This window comes from Crassostrea angulata, chromosome 8 (assembly GCF_025612915.1).
Source record: "Crassostrea angulata isolate pt1a10 chromosome 8, ASM2561291v2, whole genome shotgun sequence".
Classification (NCBI taxonomy): domain Eukaryota; kingdom Metazoa; phylum Mollusca; class Bivalvia; order Ostreida; family Ostreidae; genus Magallana; species Magallana angulata.
In genome coordinates this window covers 16,585,820-16,612,700 of record NC_069118.1, presented here as the reverse complement: position 1 = coordinate 16,612,700, position 26,881 = coordinate 16,585,820, and the positions used below count along the sequence as shown (strand labels likewise).

Sequence of the window (26,881 nt, the reverse complement as noted above, 5' to 3'; positions counted from 1 at the left end):
TGAAATACATGTGTACATTCATAATGGTGTGATAAAACGGCTTTATTCAGATATCTACATATTCAAAAATAATTCATTGTCTGTTTTGACATGAATTACAAATGTAATCTATTTTTTTAAATAATGTCATTTTATACATGACATCATATTATTTTTTTTATTTTGTTCTGTTGTTTTTTAACTTCAAAATTAAAAGTCCTTGAAATGTCTTATTAACATCTAGTTGATATCTAGTCGGGTTACCAAAATATGATCTTTTTTTATGTTTTTGAGATTTTCTCTTAGAAACCTAATGAGGGTGCAAGACAAGTAAGAAAGGTTTGTTTTATTCCTTTACATATATGTTATAGTATCAACGGCAAATCCCACTACATGTAAACGTTAAACCTTCATTAATCATTTTGAAACATGCCAATAGTCTGGCTCAGGACAATTTGGGGTTTTTGCCATAGTTGCTTAAAATTTACTGAAAATTATAGAATACCTCAACATCAGTTTAATATCTTAAATTAATTCAAATACACAAAAATGTCCATGTACCAGACATACTCGTATTTTTTTTCTTAAATGAGCAGACAGTAAAGGAAACATATTTCTATAATCTTTAATGGTTTAATCAATAGTTGGAACAGCAGATATTGTAATTTTATAACTTTAAAAAAGAACAAAGAAAACATCCGTAGCTGTAAATATTTTCAGAGAATTTTTAATAAACATTCAGTGGTTACTTGCATAATATGTAACACCACAAGAAAGATAATCCTGTCGCTCTTAGCCTGAATTAGTTTGAAACTTTCTCAATCAGATTTTTTTTTTATTTTTGGGATATGTTCATTTGCATTTATAAGACCTTATTAAGAAAACCAATAGAATTAATGTATAATACTTTTTAATATGCTTTGTCAACATAAAGATATTGTCGTAAAACAATAATAGATACGTGATTGTTAACGTTACCATCTTTTTCAATTGGATATTGATAAATTGTTTGTAGTTTGTTAATAAATTAAACAGAAAATAATACTTCTGTATTACTATTGAAATTTAATGCGTAAATAAAATTATGAAATTGAATACAAGTACACTATTGGCAACAGAATAAATAATCATTGGACCTATTTCATTGGATCATCACACTATAGAGGTCTGATAACGCATTTTAAATGCAAGTTATTGTAATGTGTTCATTTTTAAGGAGATGATTTTTAATCGCTATTCCTCCATAAAGTAAATAAAAAATTTGCACACATTTGAAAAAGGGTTGGATTTTTTCTATGCAAATTTAAACCAATATGTACTGTAATTTTGAGAATTTAATATTACTTTAAAAAAATGCTATGTTAATGCTGCATGTAACCTAAAACTGTATCTGATAGATATATAATTTTAAATATTTTTAACATTTGTCAAAAGAATAATTTTTGTACTTGAAAAAATATAGTAAATTAATGTTTTGTACATAAATGGCAATGATTATTTTTTTCAATCTAGCCCCTTTTAAGAGTCATTTTATAAAGGAAGTAACTAACAAAGGTTACGTAAGAAGATAAAGTATTTAAAAATATATCTGACTTACAGCAGCTTATATAGTACTGGAGGCTTAAAAAGGCAGGCAGGATAGTCTGTACATTACAATACTGTAAGTAATATTGATATCTGGTGGTGGGTTGGTCACAGAATTGATTGTCATCACATTATTTTGTAATAAACCTTTGAAGTATTCTCAATAATGTTAAAAATGACTCTTGAGTTTAAACTTGGTTCTTGTCTTTAAGTTTAGCAAGTCAACAAACAAAACCATCCAGATTCAACTTGTTTGTACAAAACAACCTACAAATATGTAAAATATGGCTTTATGTATCAAAAACATATCTCTTCTCATTACTACATGTACATGTAACATTTTTTTCAAGATAGAAAAAAGGTAACTTTTTTAATTTACTTTTTCATGAAAATTGATATGGAGACATTTGATTTTAGTGTTACGTGTAGACATAAATATTGCACACATTTATTCTAAAAATATATATACTTAATGCTAGAACTTTGTATTTCAAAATCAAATGAATAGCGTTAATTATTTGGAAATGGTACCAATTAATTTCCTATAGAACTGTTTGGTAATCTAAACATCACTACCTGCTTTGTAATTTAACATACAAACACTAGATGTTGTCTCGACATTTTTCTGGAATTTCTTTAAACACGTCATCAATCAAAAAAGAAGACCAAATAAATCAACAGAATAAAAGTGAAGGAAAAGGACCACGTATTTGTAATCTGCTATCGTGTTACATTTGATATTGAAAAACATTAAAATGTATTATTAAAGTTGATGAAATAGTTTCAGATTCACATATCCAGATTCAGTTACCAGCGTTGTGATAAGTATGAGTGATTCAATTAGTAGAAGCTTATTCAGAATCAACAAGACATATTTAAGGTCATATATTCCAAATATCCCTTTGGTCGAATCAACAATCGATGTTTCTAAATGATTGATGTATAAATTGTAGATGGTAGCAAAGGCCATACAAATTCCATCCTACAAAAAAGATAGTTCATTGGAGACAAGATCTAGAAAAAATATCTATCATCATTCAGTTTAACTTAAAGTTCAACAAAAAAGGCCAGTGGTATCAATATCGATTTTGTTCCAAATATCTTTGCTGAGGACGTAATATTCGGTAATAAAGGCAGTCAGTCTTTTAAATCAGTTGTAATTTGTACAAATAGTTATTCTGAAAAATCGAATAGCACTTTCAAAGTGTCACCAACATGAAGTGCAGGAAGAGACAAATACTATGCCCTAAAATGAAAAGAAATATCTAATTTTCAATTCATGAAGAGTTTAATATAATCTTAATTCATTTGTCAAAAGAGGTTCAATGTGAAAGAGGAAATTCGTAAAAATAAAATTGGCATTCGAACAATAATTTAAAATTTAAAAAAATACATCTTGCACTTATAATGCACTATTATGAGTTTAAATCCGATTATTTAAAATCGATTTCAAATCAATTCAATGATCTATTCAACAATTGGGACAATGTGATAATTCTATCATGAATTCAGTAATAATCGATGCCAACGCAAATCGTTACCAAAAATTAATTGCACTAAACTTTTACGTGTTTGTAGATTTCATTATGTGCAGATTTATTGTTTGTATATATATTTACGAGCATTTACTACATATGAATATGTAATATATACAATAGTAAACTGAGGGAAAATTTGATAAGATAAGCTCTTGTTGTGAGTTACTATAAAACATGTTCTCTGCTAACCGTGACGAGTATTGTAGGATACTTCATTCACGGGAATAAATAAAGACAATTCAGGAAACCTCTCCTTGGATATGGCACAAAGCGCTCCATAAACAGGATGTTAATAAAATTGCATGATATTAAGGTGTAGCTTTATCAAGATAACTGCATTATCGTCAACACAAAGGGCGGTTTCTCTACCATATATTTAGCATTTTGATATTCTGAACGCCAAAAGCACCTTTTAACGTAGAAGTTAATATGTACATGAAGGGTTTTTTGTATCATGCAAACATTTAAGTATATAAACCACCGAATGAAAAGCAATTGAGATACAAAGTGTTATAGCATTTCAATTAAATTAATACATTTGCGTATGTTAAATGTTGTGTGCAAATTTCACTTTGCAGAATTTTCACTTTGAGTACTTTCATTAATGAATTCCATATCAATTTGCTATGAAAAAAATTTCAAATATTTGGTAATGTTATTGTACATATATCCACTCTATTTCACATATGACATATCATGCTGATTTTCCATTATTTTAATCTAAAAACGAAGTCTTTGAGTTAAAATGTTTGTGTTAATTTTGCTATTTGAACTATTTTTACTTCTTAAGGCAATTCTTGATAAAGGAAATAAAATATCAAGAACCACAAAACAGGCAATTCTTAATAAAAGATAGGTGAAAGAGGTAATATATTTTAACAGAAACAGCGCCGAAGCTTACTTAAGATTGACGTAAGATAATTTTTATCCTTTCTAGTGAGGCGAAATATGAAGACTTAAATAACTTTCCCAGGTTATGAATATAGGATAACCAAATTTAATTTAAACTATTCCGTCACTTGCTTTCATAGTATGTTTCGAAGTCACTGGATACCATGATCTTTTAAATATATATCTTTAAGATAAAAGATAATTCCACTTAGTTGCTATCGAATGGAAAATAATATCAAATTGAAAATTAGAACAATGCTGAAGCGGATATATTTTTCGTCTAATATTTCCTTTTTAAAGAGTTGTTTGCCTTTTTATTCAATGGATCTAATAATAAATATTTTCTTATTTAATATGTGATACAGATTCTACATAGCGATATAAATGGAGAATAAAGCAAATATTCTGACCAATAAAAAAAGATAAAATTCGAATTTTATTAATTCTTCACTCCAATGTTTACACCATGATAGCTTATAAAAGTTAGCAAATTTGAAATTAGATCTTTTAAAAAGGCATACCTGATTTTAATTTACAATTCATTCATTTTATTTTTTTTTATAATTGCAATTGCCCGAAAGGTGTGAACAAGCATTGTTGTCATACAACAATTTTAATTTTAAAAAGTCATTTCTTACGCAATTTTCCTCCAAAGATAGAGTCTAAGGAAAACTAGCTGACAAAGAATCATTATTCTCTTAAAATATAAAAGGTTTCAGAATCATTATACAATTTCAGATTTTCTTAAACATCTAACTCAGCCATGATTATTTTTTTAAATATAAGTATTTCCTTATACTACACAATTTGTCGAAACTAAACGACATTAATCTTCTATAGAAAATGAAAAGAACGACGAAATTTTTATCAAAAATGACAAGAATATGAAATCGTAAAAGCCGAATTTTTATCATAGATTAATTTAATTTTCATCTGTTCAAAATTGAAATCGATATATTTATGGAGTTATATTAATCTATTTTCAGAAAACTTTCTAATTGACAAAACTCAAAATTCTGAAATAACAGGAAGTTATCAAGTATAACTGTAAAGTAAAATTGGGATATAGGAAACAGACGTATTTCACTTTTTATAAAATAAACAGGATTGAGCTATCACAATGTTTTTTGGGAAAGTCTATTCAGGTAGGTATTTTATTATGGAAATTGACAATAACAAAGAGCAAATCATGTCAAAAATAGTGTTCAAAGGTTTATAGCAGCATGATAATCGACTATTTGTTGTTTCATAACAATATCTCTTTTTGGCGCAGAAAATTTAGTTGTGGCTCTGTATCTCGATATGGCTAAATATTATAATTAAATTGACAAATCCCATTTAACGAGGCCGAGTACAGAACGAGTACGCACGCTTTCGCGCAGCGTTTGATTTGTATTGTGACGTCATCTTTTTGCTTGGTTGACGCCATATGGCGTGATAGTTTCAACTGCAGATATTCAGCGGAAATTGTTGAAAATATCTCGTTTGATGCGTAAAAATAATGTAATATTGTGGAATAAACACAAATGTCTCGAAGTATAAGCTATATTTGGGCTCGGGTCGAAAACGTGAAGAGGGTTCAGCAAGCCTAGCCCTCTGTCACATTTTCTTAACCCGCCTAAATATAGCTTAATTCATATATTTCAAGACAGTAACCATGTATTTTATATTAATGGCCCTTAATATGTGATGTTATATATTTTTTTATTACTTAAATATGTCTGAATGTTTTAATAATACTATTTATGTAATATTGTTGATCTGTCTAGGATTGATAGAAAAATATAAAACATGGTTGTGTGTATGTACTGCCATTTATTTTTGCTAATAAGAAAAAATAGGCAATAAGGGGAGGTCTTCAAACAGTCATAATATCAATAACCAGACATTGAATGTAAGTTATAAAAGGTGAGCAAATGACCTCCCCCATATTAAACAAAGATGTATACATTATCAACATGTACCAAATATACATGCAACAAAAATATTGTTGAACAAAAACAGCATTTCACACCAACAGCAACATACATGTGTAATACATTGCAAAATAAATCCCCAACTACAAAGGTGATGAAGGGGAAGGAGGGTGGGTTGACTGCGGGTATTTACAAACTTGTTGACAGCTGACAGTTAAAGTGACGTAGTCAAAACATCGCGCGACTAAATGCCGCACTCTGATTGGCTAATGTAGACAAAACGGAAGATCAGCTAAATACTCAAAAGGACTCAAAAATTAGAATTACAATTATATTATGACTAGACTACTAATTTTGGTACTAGCATAAAAATAACATATCACAATTTACATAAATGCTATTATTTACAATAATGCTGTATTATGTAATATTGTTGATCTGTCTAGAATTGATAGAAAAATATAAAACATGGTTGTGTGTATGTACTGCCATTTATTTTTGCTAATAAGAAAAAATAGGCAATAAGGGGAGGTCTTTAAACAGTCATAATATCAATAACCAGACATTGAATGTAAGTTATAAAAGGTGAGCAAATGACCTCCCCCATATTAAACAAAGATGTATACATTATCAACATGTACCAAATATACATGCAACAAGAATATTGTTGAACAAAAACAGCCACCAAAAGCAAACAGCAGGTTTGCACAAAAGACACCACACAAAGTGGTCTAGCAAGATCATGGTAGTCAACAATATGAAAGATGGCAGTACTTACAACACATATGGCAATGACTAACGCCAGCCTTATATGGAGATATAAATATTAATATATCATGAAGGCACAGCTTATCTATAACCAAACCAGTTAAAAATTTGAATACCACTAGGAACATCTTATTTTTAACCTTGCAAGTATAAACACATCAGTTGACTTCTGCCCTGTGTTAATATAACAGCTGCTATAAAATATACATGTTAAAAGTTTGTTATATTATCAAACATGTTTTAAAGACAGATATACATGTAATCAAACATTTTCAGAACAACCAGGCACATGTTACTCAAATGACAAAATCAAACAGAAACAATGGTTAAAAAACTATACAGCAGACATAAACACATCAGTTTACTTCTGATCTGTGTTATGTTATGTGTAACCACATCATGCACATAGTATAGATAAATGTATACGGTACATGAATCACACTTTAAATAATGTCCAATATAAGACAAATGATAGGGAATTGTGATGAGAACTGAATTTTTGAAATACAACTAATCTATACATTGAATTAAAAACACAAACAATGCATAATAGATACAATTATACAGACTATCAGATTAAGCGGAACCCTCTGTAATACACAGCAGTTAACTTCTGAACTGTGAAAATCTTCCAAGAAAAATTTATATACATAGCATTTGTTATACATATTTAAAATGTAAAGATTGACAGACATATGTATCTGCGAATAGCATCAGATTTTCATCTTCCTACTTAATGAATGCAGTTTTCAGAATAACCCAAATGTACTGCATGAGTGTTTGCCCCTATCCTGAAGCTGTGACCCTTGTATAGAGCAGGGTTCAAACCAACAAAATCAATAATATTAGTAAGATTTTTCACTGCAAATGTTGGACATGGCAATACATTTACCTCTTAATTCCTCAATAGGTTTTTGCCAATCTACAGCCAAAGACGCCCTAAGCTTTCTGAAAGATTCGTCATATGTTCTCCAAGCAACATCCCCATGCAGTCTTTGCATTTCTCTAATAAAGCTCATGTATTTTAATAAATGGGGAGTTTCTGGTGGGTGTTTCTGAATTCTAATGTTAATAAAGATAAGAAAGGCATCAGTCCACTGACTGATGAACATGGGGGTTTTTGATTTTAAACTTTGCTGAAAATTAATGACCCCTGGAGTAATGCACAACGTAAGAGGTTCTTCGTCTTGGTGGGACAATAATACTTTTAAATTAAACAATTCATTCGACCAAATTTTTGCCTTTATCTTTTGTGGAATTGTTGCACCAAGAGGAATACCTTCTGTTACAGAGATAAGATTATCAGAATTGAAGAAACCTTTGTTTGTGCCTACTGGCTCACCTGTGTTTTCTAAAAGTTGAGATACTACTGACAATATAGGGTTATCTTGCATAGACGAAGAAGCAGTCGTTGGTGCAGGTAACTCATTGACGGTGTTTGCATATGTAGCAGATGCAGCATTTTCTAGGGGTACCACTGTACTGCTTGATGCACCAGAGTTTGGTTTTTGCAATTTAACAATTTCTTGCGCAAGTCTTTGGTAATCAATTGCTTCAGCCTGAGGTTTATGTTTTGCTCTAGTACCTTCACTTGTCTCCACAGGATGTTTGCGTTTTGGCATGGTAACGCCTACAAGATATTTTAAAACTGTTAAAATCAATTTTCTAAATGTACCCAATATACAATTAATGCAACTTTTGAGTGTACAAATTTACACTCAAATCATGCGGATATAGGTGCACACGAGCTAATTATTATTTGATTAATTGCAATTTTTGACACATAAACATTAAATAGGAAAATGCAATTATCAAGACTTGCGCCAAAACAGTGTATATCTTTAGATTCACATGTAAACTTACATACATGTAACAATACAAATAAAGCATGTGTGCATGAATCTGCATGAGCATATAAAAATTGAATCTCTGCATGTGCATTAGTAATAGTCCACATGACCATGAGTGAGAAACAGAAAAAATAGTCCACATGCACGACTCTGCATACTGACCAGAAAAATAGTGCACATGACTCTGCAGGTGAACCAGAAAAAATATTGCACATGACTGTGCATGTGAATCAAAATTAGTACACACGACTGTGCATGTGAATCAAAATTAGTACACACGACTGTGCATGTGAATCAAAATAAGTACACACGACTCTGCATGTGAATCAAAATTAGTACACACGACTGTGCATGTGAATCAAAATTAGTACACACGACTCTGCATGTGAATCAAAATTAGTACACACGACTCTGCATGTGAATCAAAATAAGTACACACGACTCTGCATGTGAATCAAAATTAGTACACACGACTCTGCATGTGAATCAAAATTAGTACACACGACTCTGCATGTGAACCAGACAAATAGTACACACGACTCTGCATGTGAACCAGAAAAATAAACCACATGACTCTGCATGTGAATCAATTACACAGGACTCTGCATGTGAACCAGACAAATAGTACACACGACTCCGCATGTGAACCAGAAAAATAGTACACATAACTCTGCATGTGCATCAGAAAAGGGGTACACACATCTCTGCATGTGAACCAGTAATATAGTACACATGACCCAGCATGTGAACAGGAAACAATAGTACATACGAACATTCTTTATACACCTACCAGCTAATTGTGAATTTTATGCATATGCCTGTGAATATATTGAACAATATGAATGCAATTTAGCTCAAAGAATAATAAAAATATGCCAGACTGCTTATCTTGAATGTTGAACTGGACAGCTATTCTAATGTTGTGATGGTATTTCTTCATGTGGCGAGAACCAGATTCAATGTTGACCCCATCTCTCCCCAGGTAGGTCAGGTCCGCCCAGAAACCACGATGAGACCAAAAATGAATTCCATGAAGCTTTTCAGTCTCTGACTTGAGCTGCTTATTCACAGTCAACCCCCTCATTGAGGTATTCCGCATATGACAAAATGTCAATAGTGACTTTTCGTGGATCCGCATGGCACAAGTCATTTTCACGGATGAAACACACAGTGTGAGGTTTGAGGAAATTCAGAAATTCCGTAGATCGTGAGAGTCGTTCGAACGGCGAATAAACGAATGTCCGATTATACAAACATCTATCGCCATTGTCTGGACGGAGCCTGCCTCGGGGAAATTAAATAACCACTAGAGATATTATTACCTCAAACAAAAACTTGACTGCGGGTATTTACAAACTTGTTGACAGCTGACAGTTAAAGTGACGTATTCAAAACATCGCGCGACTAAATGCCGCACTCTGATTGGCTTATGTAGACAAAACGGAAGATCAGCTAAATACTCAAAAGTACTCAAAAATTAGAATTACTATTATATTATGACTAGACTACTAATTTTGGTACTAGCATAAAAATAACATATCACAATTTACATAAATGCTATTATTTACAATAATGCTGTAATAGATCACCTTTTCCGCCTTTGTCAAATAAAAAATAGCCATTATTTGTCGAATCTGGGAAATTGGGCATACAAAAATCAACTTGGATAAGACCCCTGGAACAAACCAGGAGGTGAAAGGTTTTTTTTTTTATTTGACCATTTGATGCCTTTTAGCAATAACTTTAATATGTAAAACAGAGAAAGAAATCCCTAGGGCAAAAGTTTTGGAAAAATGTAAAAAAAAATATGCAAAATTGATGCATTTCAAGCAAAATCCCATAGGGTCCTATGTTAAAAATTAAGAAACTTTGAGATGACCCCCTAAATAAACGGTGTGGTAAATGTCTTATTTTTTAATCTTAAAATAATAATTATATCAGTAAAAATTCATGTAAAAAGTTTCATCCAAAAATCTAGGGCAGAACAAATTAGACCCAGCCTCGTTAAATCAAAATTCAGTTCTTTAGTCCAAGGCAGTATAATTTGATAAATAATAATGAAATAAAAAATGTGGGGTTCTTTTTCAATCATATTTTTAATCATTTGTAAATGGTTGGTTTAATTAATTATTTTTTTTTTTTGGCATTTTTGTTCATTTATACAAACTGTGCAATAACATATGTTGGTACAAAAGGTGATATATTTGTATTATCAATCTATACTATAAATGTTATATCGATGTTTTCATAGATTTAAACCAATGTTATTTTACAGTATCATATATCCTCTTCATGTTTTCCATGCTGGTATTAAAAAGTCAGGCAATGTCCAGGTAAGCCCCTAAATAAATATAGCGTAGAATTTTGCATTAAATTATATTTTAAAGAAAATTATACTGATTTTTGTTTAACTTCTTTACCTTTTCAGTGAAATGTGTTTGGATCAAGCTCTTACTATTCACATGTCTCTTATTAAAGGAATGTGTCCTTATACATCCCCTAGAATCTGAAACAGGTACGAAATATTTCAATAACAATATTAATATATATACTAAGTATCGACGAATTTCGTAAGCACAAATAAGTAAGAGTTTTCTCTGTGTCTTATAAACTAGTATTGATTCCCAATGCTGTATTGAACATTCTACTGAACACCATCTGAATTTCTTTTCTAAATCATATATTCATAAAGGAAAAAAAAGCAATGATGAATTTAGTAAAATAATTAAAATGGTAAAGTGGATATAAAGTTGTGCTTACAAGTATTTTTTATGTAAAAATTAGTAAAAGAAAATTAGATATGAACTTTTTAAAAAATTATATTAATATTCTCACGATTTTTTACAAAAAATAATTGAAGTGTTAACATTTTTTCTGCAGTATTGTGTCTTTAAATCCTTTTCATATTTGTTATCTGAAATGGTACTATTTTAATTTGATAAAACATGTTATAATCTCATCTTCTTTATTAGAGCCGATACGTTGTCAAGTTTTATGCAGAGGAACCTATACAACCAAAATGACAGACCCGACTCGAAATTGTGTGGCCTTTAATATCAGCTTCCACCTTAATGATACACTGTTAACAAAGCTTTTACGTTTCCAATGTGAAATACCGAATTGTCTTCTTGAAGTTATAGCTTTTAAATGCACGTTGAGCGGAAAAAATGTTGGAGTTTATTCTAACGAAACATCAAGCAAAAAAGAAGAAAATACACCAAAAGATACAAATAGTGAAAATGAATTATGCAATGGTATAAAGATATAATTTTTGATTTAAAAAAAATATTCAATCGATTCACTAAAATGACGGAATGTTTAATTCTCTAATATTTGCATTATGAATTATGCCATGGTAATAAGATAAAATTTTTGATTTGAAAAAAAATTCAATCGATTCACTAAAATGACGGAATGTTTAATGTTCTAATATTTGCAGATCCTGATACGAGAGTTGTGATTAGTTTAAGTTGTTTTTTTTGGTGGAAACTTAATTGGAATCGGCGCTCTCGTTATCGTAAAGCGTTTCAAGACATATAAACGAATGTGGGTATTTAATTAATTCAATGCATATAAAAATCTTAAATAACGTCAAAATACAAATTAACGAGGCCGGGTCTAATTAGTTCTGCCCTAGATTTTTTAATGAAATTTTTTACCTGAATTTCTATTTATATTATTATTATTTTAAGATTAAAAAATAAAACATTTACCACACCGTTTGTTTAGGGGGTCATCTCAAAGTTTGTTAATCTTTAACATAGGACCCTATGGGATTTCGCTTGAAATGTATCAATTTTGCACATTTTTTAAACTTCTGCCCTAGGGATTTCTTTTTCTGTTCTACATATTAAAGTTATTGCTAAAAGGCATCAAATGGCCAAATAAAAAAAACCTTTTACCTCCTGGTTTGTTCCAGGGGTCTTATCAAAGTTGATTTTTGTATGCCCAATTTCCCAGATTTGTCAGATAATGGCTATTTTTTACTTGAGAAAGGCGGAAAAGGTGATCTTTATAGTATAATTAAAGCATTCAGACATATTTAAGTAATAAAAAAATATATAACATCACATATTAAGGGTCATTAATATAAAATACATGGTTACTGTCTTGAAATATATGAATTAAGCTATATTTAGGCGGGTTAAGAAAACGTGACAGAGGGTTAGGTCTGCTGAACCCTCTTCAGGTTTTCGACCCGAGCCCAAATATAGCTTATAGTTCGAGACAGTTATGATTATTCCACAATATAACATTAATTTTACGCATTAAACGAGCCATTTTCAACAAATTTTGCTGAATATCTGCAGTTGAAACTATCACGCCATGGCGTCAACCAAGCAAAAAGATGACGTCACAATACAAATCAAACGCTGCGCGAAAGCGTGCGTACTCGTTCTGTACTCGGCCTCGTTAAATAACTCTAATTCCGTTTTATTTTTGTTTTTTTGTTTTCTTTTTTTTTGGGGGGGGGGGTGTGAGCTTACCTGAACCTGAGCTTTTCTGATCATCTGTTGTCCGGCGTCCGTCTGTCTGTAATCTTTTCACATTGTATGACTTCTCTAAAATCACTCGACCAAATTTAACCAAACATGGTACAAAGCATTCTAATGAAACGGGAATTCTAAATTGTAAAATTAAAGGACGTAACTATTTTTAAAAGGGAGATAATTGCGAAACAGTGAGTATAGGGTGCGTGTCTTTAAAAATTTTCTTCTCAAGAACCACTGCACGAGAAATCCCAATATTCACTCAAAAGCTTGCATATATAGTGTAAATTCTAAATTATAAAAATCGTGACCCATGGACCAAAACTGGGGCCCCGGGCGAGGACCAAAGTTCAAAATAGAAATACGTACAAAAAAAAATCAAAAATCTCTTACTCGAGAATCACTGCACCAGAAATGCCAATAGTTTCACCAAAGCTTGTTTCTACAGTGAAAATTCTTAATTGTAAAAATTGTGACCCTCGGGAAAGAATTTGGGCTCCAGGCGGGGTTCAAAGTTTAACATAAAAATACGTTGGAAAAATGTTTTAAAATGTTCTTTTCAAGAACCACTGCACCAGAAATGCCATTATTTACATAGAAGCTTGTTTTTATAGTGAAGATTCTAAATTGTAAAAATCGTGTCTCTCGGAATAAAACTGTGACCCTGGGCGTGGTTCAAAGTTTAACATAGATATACTTAGGAAAAATGTTTAAATCTTCTCAAAAACCACTGCACCAGAAATGCCAATATTTATACAAAAGCTTATTTTTATAGTGAAAAAATTGGGGCCTGATGAGGGGTTCAAAGTTTAACGTATATAGAAAAAATTGTATAAAAATCTTCTTCTCAAGAACTACGATGCTTCGTTTTTTGTGATTACTATGCAGACATTCTTCAATGTTGTAATCAATGAAGACGAGACCTTCGGACTTATACTGGGGCCCCAAAAGGAGCTCAAAAAGGAGCAGAAATATATATTATGGAAAATATTTTTTTTTAAATCGAGAACTACAAATCTACAGTTTGTTAGATTACTAAGCAAGCATCCTATGATAGGGTAGATTCTAAATTGCTAAAGCAAACCAAAAACCAAAAATACTGGGGCCCCCAAAAGGCGTTCTAAGTAAAAAATAGAAATAGCATATGCTACGAAATAGAATGTTACAAGGAACTGTTGTTTGGGTGAGTGATGTGCCCATGGGCCTCTTGTTTATTTTTTTTTGGGGGGGGGGAGGGTGGGTGGGGGTGGGGAGTGTTGGATGTCCTTAAAGATATCATAACAAGTAAAATGGAATTTGAAAAGATTAATCAGTAAACTAAAATCGTCTTTAACTTGAACAAATTTTGTTGTCATTTGATTAATAGCTTGCAACCTCCCCCAGTCTTTAATCAGCCGAATACCAGGGCTGTGGACACTGAGAAGACAATAAGGGTAACCTATTTTTTATAGCAACAAATCACAACTCATTCTACAACAACGATGTTGAATGTCACAAGTCAGAATACATTTTTATATTTATTTGATTATTTTGATTGACCCAAAAACCAATGTATCAAAACGATTGTGGTTATAATACTAGATAGTAGCCAAGGCCATACAAGTACCATCCTACAAAGAAGATAGTTCATTTGAAACGAGTTCTAGAGAAATGTTTCTCCTTGTTCAGATCCAACCAATGATACCTCGAAAGGAAACGAACAGCGCAGTGGTATCAAGTGATTTTATTTCCGGTAGCTTCGTTGACGACATAATACCAATTAAGAAAAGCTGTCCGACTTTTAAAAATCAGTGATACTTTGTACAGATAATTCTTTGAAATCTTATGTCAAGTATAAAGTGTCTTAACATGAAGAATAATGATATGCACCGGAAAAATAATTCATTGTTTTCAGTTATAATAAAGACAACACATGAGGGTTTTGTATAATCTTTATTGTTTTGAAGTAATTCAATAAATTGAGCACTGAAATTAATTACAAAAAAGTGGCAATTGAACATGAACATGTTAGTGTCCCATCATTATGTCTTATTGAGAATTGTTCTTAACGCAAAGGCAATCAATCAAAAAAATTATTCACAAATTTATTTTTCAAAAATGATAATGCTATTATTTACTTAACTTTGGTTGTCGGCGTAAATTTCTCAATAAATTGTTGCTTATTTGTTTTTCATTTAAGTGTCTTCCAATAACACTTTACAGATTTTAAGTTTGTTTAATCTGGTGTGGGTTTTGTAAATGTAGATAACAGAGTTGTACGCAATGGAATATTCGGGAATTCTTTGATGCTGTTGTCTTCAAATCAATTTGAGTGAATATCTAAAAAATATTTTAATAAGGCACTTAGAATTTATAACCAAAAAACTTCAAAGGGCACAAGCATTGGATTTGTTTTTTATTTGAAAGTGAATACTAGCAATTTACAATGCTTACTTCGTGGTTTTATTATTCCTTACATTGAAATAGTTTTCTATTTGAGTAAGACCAAACACTACTTTGTTGTTGTTTTTTTTCTTTCCCTTCTTTCTTATTCGTAATACTAATGAATTAAAATTCCTTAAATGGTGCAATAAAATGCTAAATATTTCATTATGAACTTTTTAAATTATATACATATTATTATACTTTTATATCTACAAAGCTCAAATGTAAATGAACTATCAGCTGTAACTTTGATCCTTTATAGGCACTGCCAGATGTCCAATCCTTTTTGGTACTTACTTGTTTATTCAAAACTATGCTCACAGGTCTGTTCAGAGTACACTGAAACTCAGTATATTTATCACAGTAAAACTTACCCAATTCGGCGAAGGTTGGTTATAATTCTCGAAAATTTTGTCGGCGTAGGCAACATCGGGTTTCGAGGACATTGTTGCAAATAAATTTGAGAAATTATGCAGTATAACTTGATCGCCTATTCTTAAAATAATTTTCAATTCATGGGAAATATTTTTGGACCTCCTAATAATTACAATACCGATTTTCATTTTCACTTGAAATACAATTTTTGCATGTACAACGGAAATAACTTTTCAGTAAAATCATGGTAACAATAGTAAACATTAAAAAATTGCCCTGTTATTGGTTTAAGAACTCTGCTTCTTACTGGTACTTCTAGCTTTATTCTCGACATAAACGGAAGACCCACTTTGCAACGAGCTTTGCTCTAGTTTTTTTCTTTCGTTTGTTGTTTAGTATAATGTCGCATAACATGTAACATCTCTATGTCTCTGTGCACTCTGTGGACACTTCTTATTGAAGTTCTATCCAGTTTTAAATGCCTTTGATGAAAACACTTAAACATACCAAGAAATGCATGATTGTTTAGGCATTTTGTTTTGGATGTTCTTTGTAAGATACTTATTTACATTTGGGTAAAAAATTTTAAACCAGCGCACTATTTTTCTAGTTATTCAAATGTTTAGGAACTTACATATTAAGAAAATAATTTCTATTTCTAAGGAAAACTTAGGCAATATTATGAACTGATATGTACTGAAAATCGTGAAAATAAAGACATTGTCGAAATAGACTCATGTATATGTTTGAGTCAATTGTCTGATGGTACTGAGTATACTTTGATGTTGAGACTCGAAATAAGACATTCCGGTATAATGTCACCGATATTAACAATCGATTAAAAATAATAATATTATAAAACCTTAATAAAATCAATCAATGCTATGAACCTAATTTGTTACACTCTTTTCAAAATATTAAAAAACTATTTGAGTCCTGGAAAAAACGAAAATTAACTATTTTTGGAAAAGCATGCATTGTTTATTTACTGGCTACATCTAAAATAATGTATGTTCAATTTTACCTACGCCTGACCCTAGGTATATCAAACAACTGAAAAGTAGCAGTAGTGTTTAACTTCATTTGGAATGAAAGAAATAGAATAAAAAGAGATACTGTGATTGGAAGGCATGGAGATGGTGGTATAGGCGTTGTTGTTATTGAATCGAAGTTAAAAGGCCTTGAAAGCTGCATTGTGTAGAATAATGATTGACAAAACATGCATAATTAACAAACGATTTGATAGTTATTTAAGAATTTTAAATGTAGATATCAATTTTGTATTAAACGTATCGGAGACTAATAACTCTAATTTTGAAATAAGTTTTAAACTCCCTAATTTTTTTTTTATAGAGAAGTATTTGTAGTTTCAAAGATTGTAAAAAAAACTATTGACATTTCTAAATTATCTGAAATAACTAAACAACCAATTTGGAACAATAATTTGTTACAATTTGGTAATAAAACAATTTGTAATAAAAGTTGGATTCAAAGCGGCATAATGTACATGAAAAGGATCATAATAATGCTGATGGCCAATTCAAAAAACATCAAGAATTGTCATCTACACGTAAACAAAAAAACTAACTGGATGTGTGAATATAGAATAGTTAAATAAAAATGCAATGTATAAAAAAAACCACTAAAATGTAATATGAAATGTCGCGGCTATGTTAAGGCTGCCCGATTAATTTCACAGCGATATGTAGAAAGTCACTTGTCTGTACTTCATAAGATATGACGTCATAGTTAATTTTGACGTCACGATCTGCATTCCTTTCGATCGTTCTTAGGGAATATATCGTAACGTAATAAGTGATATTCATTGTGCATAATAAAACCGCTTCATTCCTTTACATAGACATTGTTGTAAATACTAGTGATACTAAATTCAATATCACCGATATGGAGTATAAAAAAATCAACAGTTTTAAAGCTTCGTAATAGGTAAATAACTATTCATAAACTTATGGTTTTGAGACTCCCCCTGCTACGTGTAATCTAATGAATGGTGATATGTATGTGCATATAAAAAACGGCTTGGCACAAGTGAAAGATAAAAACAATCTTAGTATATTTTACGTGAAATCGAGAGAGAAAATAAGTACCACTGTGAATCTTGCTGGGGGAAACCTACCGATTGACCCGATTTTGTGTAAATCGAGCCTAAAAGGTAAAAATGCGCCTAATTTCGATGGCGGTGCGAAATGTTTTGACAATATTTCAAATAAACGAAATATTTATATGAACCCCCAGCAAGAACTGCAAAATACATTACTTATCGAAGGATTTTTCATAAAAATATTTTTGATTTAATGTCATTATTCACTTGTGGCGATGCGATTTTTATAGATTATTTACCGTGTTAGAATACACCCGTCACGTGCTTAAGAAAAATATATGACGTCACAAAAATACATCAAATATAGTGTTGGATGCCACTGTTAACTTATGTAATAAAAATTTAAAAAACTCACTCGGTTAAAGCATTTTTCGATAATTAAAATAGTATTATTTTTCGATATATATTTAGCTTCGGACAGCCTTAACATAGCTGCGGTTGTCAATATACACAAAAAGTATCCAATTGTGATTTTCTTTCAATTGAAGATTTACATTGTATTAAAGACAAAAAATGTAATTTTTTCTACGAAAATTTGTGGCACAAAAAATTTAAGCCTCCCTGTCATCAGGCATTGTTTATAAGACTGTTTTCAATGGAAAAAGAGTATTGGACTGGCATAACAAAAAAAAGTAAAAGATATATATGACAAACAAATGTGAGAATTTATTTACAAATTGCTGAACAATACAATGTGCTGTAACAGCTTTATTTTTAAATGCAAAAATAGGTATTTTGCTTTTTGTAATATGTGTAGTGAAATTGAAGATGTGAAACATTTGATTTTTGAGTGTGTTAAGATGATGCGGTCAACTTTAAGCTTAGTTTTATGATTTAATATACAGTGGAAACATATTTTTGGTTTTTTTTAAAGAAATGCAAAAATACGCTTTTTAATACTTTTGTGTCTTTCATAGCCTACAAGATATTTAAATATAAAATGTGTTGTAGATCTCAAAAAAAAATATAGACATATAATGCATAAGTTTTATATTTGAAAAACAATATAAGATACAATATTGATGTACTTGTAATTATATCAAAACTGCGATTGTTTAGTATTGTGAAATTTGCAGATATGCTGTAACTGTTATAATGCATGTCATATTACTTTATTACTGACTATCATTGATAAACAAACGATTAAATAAAAATGTTGTGACTAACTGCTATAATTCTTTTTTTCAAAAGAATACGAAAATATTAAACAAGTGTTGCTTTCTTTACATTGGTGTTTGAAAAGAAAGAATTTATCTTTTTTAATAACAAAATATAAATGTAAAAACGGCAAAAGTTTAAATCGGTTCAAAAATGTTACATACTTCGTACAGTCTTTGTTTTATTTTATATTTATTTACCAAAATACTTGTGAGTGAAGCATATTTTGTATTTTCAAGCATGTTATGACCTATAAAACTTTTTATATTGTTTTAAAACACTAAATAATCTTCATCTTTTTCTTTGGTAAATGGTTGATAATTCTAGGATACATATTTGCTTATTTCATTTTTTATAAATGACATCATCTGTATTCATAATCTAATGTTTTCCTTTTTTTATTTAGGCGTAAAGCTTTTTTTATGATTAAGTGGGTTGAGATTTCCGTGTTCCTATTGGCACTTGTCTCCATTGAGACACAGGAAATAAATACTTTTTTTTAAACCACGGTCAAGCATTTCCAGCATTTGCAATGGGAACGGAGAGGTTCAATAGGAGAGTTGAAAATTTTCAAAATCTGAGTAATGCGCAAAATAGAATTGACTTTATAACCTTCTAACCTTTTCACGTTTATATTAGATTTGGCCCCTGCTAATGTGTTATTTGCGAACAAAAATGTATAGACAATGAAGAAATTATTTCAAACGCATCAGTTAAACTTGAATAATATTATTGTTTTTGGCAACAATTAAAAAAAGCTCAAAACTATTTAAATTTTTCTCTTAATGTAATATGAAAATATAACAACATAGATTTTCTAACAAGAAAAGCTAAATGCTTTTTTCATTAAAAAGCATTTAGATGACAACAAAACGAGTAAACTACTGGGAGACTCTCCCTGTCACAGCATATAATTATTAAACTATAATAACATATGAGCACAAACTTATAATAAGCGTTGTTAGTATGCAAAATACCTTACAACACTGATTTATTTAAATCTTTATTCGATCGCGTTAACATTTGAATGAGATTTATTTCAGGGACTTGATAATTGCAATTAGAAGTGTCCAAGTAGCGTAGTGGACAATGCACTCGCTTGTCACCACTGCGACCCGAGTTCGATCCTCGTGATCGACAGTGGTGGTATGTGATAGGGTACGGTGGTCGCCCGCTTGGACACGTGGGTTCTCTCCGGACACTCCGGCTTCTTCCCACACCAATGACCCCCTCGCACTAACATCCGTGCCAACAACAGATATTAATATAAGTTGTAGAACTTGCTTATCAATCGTTGTAAAATAAATAAAGTTCAGTTCAGTTTTTTAAGCAATTAAAATTTAAATTCATGTTTACCGATAATGCAAAGTTAAGGAAGTCGGACCAAATTCTGTGAATATTTTTTTCATAATTAATAGTTTGACCTTTGAAGTTTCCTTCAATTAGATATGAGCTAAATTTAAAAATTTACGGATATATGTATTTTCCACCAAAACAAAATATATTTTATAAAGGAGCATTATTTTAAAAATAAAAGGTCAAAGATTCAAAATAAATGCTAAATGTCAACAGAAAATTTTTTTAAGTATCCACTCAAATACAGCTTTTGACTAAGTATAAGGGCGACAAATTTTTTTTAACCCTGAAGACAGAAATGTTGCCAAATCCCGACGGTTGAAGGAAACATTTCTGTGTTATGTCAACAAACTGTTTTGTTATACCATTCACTACATATGCAAGTATATTTTAAAGTACCGACCAGTCATTAACGTTGCACTGCCAATTTACTGTTTTCCTTCCGCCGATATTGGACGAATGCAAACTAAAATGAAGATATGAAAATACTTATTTGGACTGGAAGACCAACCAGTAGAGAATTTTTTAGACTGACTGTGTCAAGGGTGTTTTTGCTCAAACTTTGAGTTGTCAAATTTGGAATATTAAAAAGGTCAATTAAGTTCAATGCCATAAAGACAATTTGTTTTAATTACAAAAAGTATTTATGAAATAATTTATCATTGACTTAATATCCGATATTTCTATCTGTGTCTGTTTTCCACTGAACCATTTTTGGCAGCACTTTAATGTTTCATTTGTAAGTCAATATAGTTTTTTTTTATTTTATGCTGTTAAATTTCATTTATGATATAACTGTATGACATGTAATAAAAATGATTTAAACATTACAGGAGATCGTATCTCAAAATGTTGATCGTTGACCTAATATCAAATTTATGCAAACATATATGGGTTAAATCGGGTAGCTGAGGACTATGTAGGTTCGAGTGTTATCATCATTCAGTTTTTTCGTTAAATTGACTCTAAAACAGGTTGAGTTTGGAATAGTTTTGGAAGAAATCGTATTAGGATATTTTTAACAATAAGAAATATCTAAACTATAGTGTTAAATTTAGAGGGATTTAAAAAGAAAATTAAAAATTATTGAAAGGCCGGTAAGTGTAAAAGAAGGATATTGAAGTCTTTTGAAAGGGAAAAAATAACACTACAATCAAGTTTTTATTAATATTCATCATCAATGGAATTTTTTTTATACTGAGTAAACGTCGTCATTTTTGGACTTATTTTACATGTAATAAGAACTACATGGAAAATTGTTTTAAAAATAAAACAATGAACTTTTTTAACATTTGTTTACGGTGATCTAAGTTGAAATTGATACCTTGTTAGCTAAACAATTTATTTGAAAGCTGGGTTTTTTGTGAGAGAAACGAGTGTATTTATTCCCGATAGGTCGTTTTAACGTGATTAGAAATGAATCGTACATATTTCAGCCATCTGTTACGGTATTGAATATAACCGGTATAATTGCATGTACAGTCTGCAACTAAATGTATTTTCTTAACCTTTTCCAACAATCAGGTTCAATGTTAAATCTATACACATACACGTGCATATCTATTAAGAATCTGTTACATTCAACACAAAATTGGGTATAACATCCGAACAAGTCAAATTCAGATTTCAAAGTACAAATTTTATTGTAATAAATATCACAGCTATCCATACTTGTCTCATTTTCAAACTCCAAATCATTTTTGGGAGTTGACTTTAAGCAACTCTCCTATGCAGTTACTCTGACAAACCGAAAGCAAACAGTGTTTGGACCAAAGCAACTTGAGAATATTTGATAAATCCGAAATAATGTATGCTAAAACATTGTTTTCAAGGAAACATATTTATAAATACCTTGAAAAAAGTCAGATTTTAAATGGTACGAACAATTTAGATAGTTTTTGTAGTTGTATGTATTCTTACGCCAGAGTTCAATATAGCCTGGCTCAACTCGACGCTCGGCTGTCTCCGTAAATCTCCAACAAGCAGATAGTCTGTCTTGCTTGTCGAAGATTAACGGCGACAGCCGAGCGTTTGGTTGAACGAGACGAGAGTTAATTATTGCTTGGATCCATAAAGTTTCCAGAAATATTTCTATCACTGATACATAGTTTGATTGAATTTATTCTATCTTTAAATATTACTTAGCATGATTCATATGGGGTTTTATCAACATTCTTGTGTCGAAAATGTGCGTAATTCAAATACAGATTAGAAACTACATGTACTTGTCATGCAAAATAACATATCATTAATTTTATAATAAATAAGCATAGATAAAACCAACTCCCGTCAGTTCTTCGGTACTTTGATTTTAATTTGTGATAGTATTGATTGCAAAGGTAATTTTTTAGGAGATTTACAATAATAATTTAAATGCCCCTATTATGAAACCAAGAAAAAAAACTCTGACGCTCTTGACCTGTAACAACTCGCTTGTTGTTTCAGTCTCCTCCAATAGAAAATCCAGTTGTCCATTTTGTGAAGTTGCGTGTAGAATACCAATTTTTAGATACCTTTGATAAAACTTTTGAAAACATGATTTATTGTTTAGGGCATATTGGGTAAAAAGGTTGTTTTGGTCCGGGGTAGTTGGGACTTTGAAAATACCGATTTTCTGCTATTCATGAAAAACAAAGCCAAATGACTGTCAAAATCTGTCTTATATTTTGCGGCTAAGTTGTCTAATAATATATTCTCTGTGACACGAAATAAAACAAATAATGTCATCGACGCACTAAACAATACAAAGTCATTTAAAATCTCAATGACGTTCCGTACTGACATAAAATTGCAATCTAACCTTTTTCGATTAGGTATTTCGGTCAGGTGACCTACTGCAATTGGTCACCGCCAGTCGTCGTGCTAATACATGTAACAACCAAACATCTTGAAAAATATGATTATCATCTTTCATATCATTTTCAAATTTAAAACCAAATCCAGCACATGGTGAAACTTTTTTGCACAACAATGAATTGAGTTCACTACGTGACAATTAATATATGTTTTCGAATATTTATGCGGGTCATTTTAATTGATCAGACATTGGTCGGTTACTAACCATATATGAGTTAAATTTGGCCCCCATTATTGCCATTTTTTAAGTGTCTCGGGTACAATAAAATGTTAACTTATATTTAAGAAGAGTTGATATAAATTATATTTTTCAACTATTTATTTGATTTATTTGCACTCACTGGCAGTATATGACGTCAGAAGTGACGCTAGTTTTAGAATGCAATCAAAATCAGTCAACAAGATAAAAAAAATTGTCACTTATTAGTCTTGGTTAGATACATCTCTGATTAAAATATTGTGTTTGTTCAAGCATGCACTCTATGTTTTCTGAATGAAAACTGCTTGAAAACAAGCTGTTTTATGCTAAAAATGCAAAAATGGCGGGAAAAGGTTATCTTTACGATGTCATATTTCTAAATTGTGGGCACTTGAACCAAAATGAATATTATGTAAACACAACACATATATATCTCTACTAAAATAACAAAGAATTACAGAAAATGATGATGTTAATTTTAGGGGCTATTTTAGGCCCATATCATATATAGTCCTTTCCAAAGTAGTTATGGTATTTATATTTTCTAATTTCTAATGTCAGAATAAATTTGTTAATTTTTCGCACGTTCGTTGTTTACTTCTTATTTGGTATTGGTTAGGTCCAATCGTTAATTTTACTATTAAATACACTTTGGTAAAACGTCAGTGGTAATGCATTAATCAACTGGTGTAGTATATCCCCGGAAAAAAAAAAGAAAAAAAGTAAAGCATGGTCTGCAAAGTCAACAAATTTACAATATTCAAAAACTATTTACGGTGTTGCTACCCATTCTCTTTGGATAGTGATGCCACGCTTTAAAAAGAGTCGAAACAACTTCTAACTCCTATTGATTGGTTAGAGCAAGAAGAGGATGGGAATGATATACAAAAAGAGGCGATTTTTTGGTTCAAAAGCCCCAAACCTCCATAAAAAACCTTTTTTTGGGGGGGGGGTGTTGCTGTGTGTGTGTTTTGGGTTTATTGTTTGGGTTTATTTGGGTTTTTTTTTAAATTGCTTATCATTTCATAATATTTAATTAGTTTCAGATATTTTATGTCCTTAAAAAAACTATCTATATACGTTTTAGGATACGAGCATCCCTAACACTAATAAATGAGATCATCTCCGTTCATTGTTTCTTTTTTTATTATTATTATTTACGCGCTTGTTTAAGTTGATTTGAGTTTTCCTTATTCCTCCTGGCACTGATCTACAGTGTTAAACAGGAAAAGAGTACTATATTAGCATCCAAGGTCATCTGAATCAGGCTCAGGTACTTCAGTTTTATTAATTTCTATTCATTTTTTCCATTCTGTTCTCATCATTTGCAAACACAATGGGGAGAAGGGATAAGGAAGTACTATTTTCCTTATCTTACGTACCAAAAGCTTGTGGTTTTTTCTTTTATTCTACATTTAATTCTTTAGAATTTAATTGATAAATAGATAAGATTTGTTCACGCCAAAGTTTAAAAAGTGAAAAGAAAAAAAGTGCATGGGGAACGTTAAAAAACCCTTTAGATTTCATATTTTAAAACTATCTGCCAAAGCCAGAAAACAAACGTATCATTTGATTTTTCATAGCGTATTCCTTGTTAAAAAATAAAAAAAAAAAATCAGCCACAACTAACCATTTGAATTGAGAACCTAGAAAAATGTAGGATCCTCGCCCATCCATCAAGGAAAGCTATTTTTAACGCCTATAGATTCAGACGACATACCAAGACGATACACCGGAAGCAAAGAGGATTTCTACAGAGAATAGAAAAGCAAGCTATATATTCCTGGGCTTTTTGTACAGAAATAGTATTCGAATGGTAAACACGAGTAAACGGTTTTCTTATTTTGTCCTCAGAGCAACCAAAGTTTCAAACTATAAATTATGAATGTTGATAAAACAATAATTTATTTGCTTTCTTAACATCATATCCATTTCTATGAATCAAATTGATTCAGAAGCTTTATTTCAATTTTTAAGAAAATTGGTTTTCCTCTGAACATGGTTGTCGAATATTTAACTTTAATCAAAATGTATGTACACAGCTTTAATTTGGTACCAGACCACGCACATATATACTGACGCCAACTTAGTTATTTACCTTCGAAGTCTCCTCAATTTAGTTGACATTGACCATTGGATTATACCAAAAACCTAGAGTCCACAAGGAAATCAAGTAAATTTACAAAACAACATCCTGATTTTACGGACAATATTAGATATGTCGGTATAAAGTCCTGATTCTATTATTTATGATATCAAAGCTACTATGTGCAAAACCTAAAATTTACATCATCGAACTGAAAAAATTAGAAATATATTCTGTAAGGTTATGTACATGTAGTAACTACTACTTTTATATTCAAATGACCAAGAAAAGATTGCATAAAAGAACTAACGTACGTTAGAAAATAATGACACATGTAATTGACATAAAAATGAATTCGAAGTGAATTGGAGGTGTTGTACTTGAAAGAGCTCATATTTGTCACGTACAACAATGGGATTCTCGTCCCTCAGAATAATGAATATGATTATCTTTCAAAACTAAGTAAAAGAGAATTTTTCACAACCTACTTGAGAAATCAAGTACGAGTTTTCTTAAATGTTGCAGAATAACCTCCTAGATCGAGAAATGTTGTTTTGAAAATATAAAAGCCGACGCGTTAGCCGAGGCTTTTATATTTCAAACAACATTTTGAGACCGAGGAGGTTATCCTGCAACATTCACGATAACAAGAACTTTATTTCTATTCTACTAACAGCCCAGTATTTCTACAGATCGTTTTTTCCAATACAGAGACAATCTAGGTCATTTTGACGGCTGTTCCTTGTAACCACAATGGTTTTGTTAGTAATGTTTACATGTGTATCGACCAAAGGAATATCATGCAGACGACATAATTTTTTTTGGATTTTTAATACTCTTTACTTATTTATAAAATATCTTTGAATCATGTTCCTAATATTTTAAGGGCAATTCAATACGATTATTACTACTACACGTTATATATTTTATGTAAAAACACGCAGTGGAAATGTGCTAGGGAGGTCCTAGGAACAGCCGCATTGATCTCTTAAAATTAAACATTTAAGGCAATAATCATCGTTTCGACTGAAACTAACACGTGAAATTTACATAGTTTTACAACTTTTTACGGTTTGAAGTTGTACTTTCATGGTCAGTGCGAGACAAATCGGTATTTCTGATCTGATAATTTACTGATGACGTTCGTGGTATATTGGAGAATAATATCCGCGGCATCTCTTTGATCTCGGCAATAACTGTAGGAGAATCAAGCATTAAAATACTGTGGCTGTGTGTTGGTAATAAACTATTTGTTATAAATTATCTTGTTTTCAACCTCGAAAAACTTC

At 30.9% G+C, this 26,881-nt stretch overlaps 1 protein-coding gene and 1 pseudogene across 1 annotated transcript; one reads left to right on the top strand and one right to left on the bottom strand.

The window, feature by feature from the left end:
- Positions 1–5,112: 5,112 nt before the first annotated feature.
- On the top strand, positions 5,113–14,865 carry LOC128160724 (uncharacterized; annotated as a pseudogene).
- LOC128157865 (uncharacterized) lies at positions 7,118–10,061 on the bottom strand. Its single transcript, XM_052820523.1, has 2 exons — positions 9,408–10,061; positions 7,118–8,306 (listed from the first exon to the last, which is right to left on the bottom strand). Exon 2 carries the CDS (start codon positions 8,296–8,298, stop codon positions 7,522–7,524), a length of 777 nt encoding a protein of 258 aa, XP_052676483.1. The 5' UTR covers positions 8,299–8,306; positions 9,408–10,061; the 3' UTR covers positions 7,118–7,521.
- Positions 14,866–26,881: the final 12,016 nt, after the last annotated feature.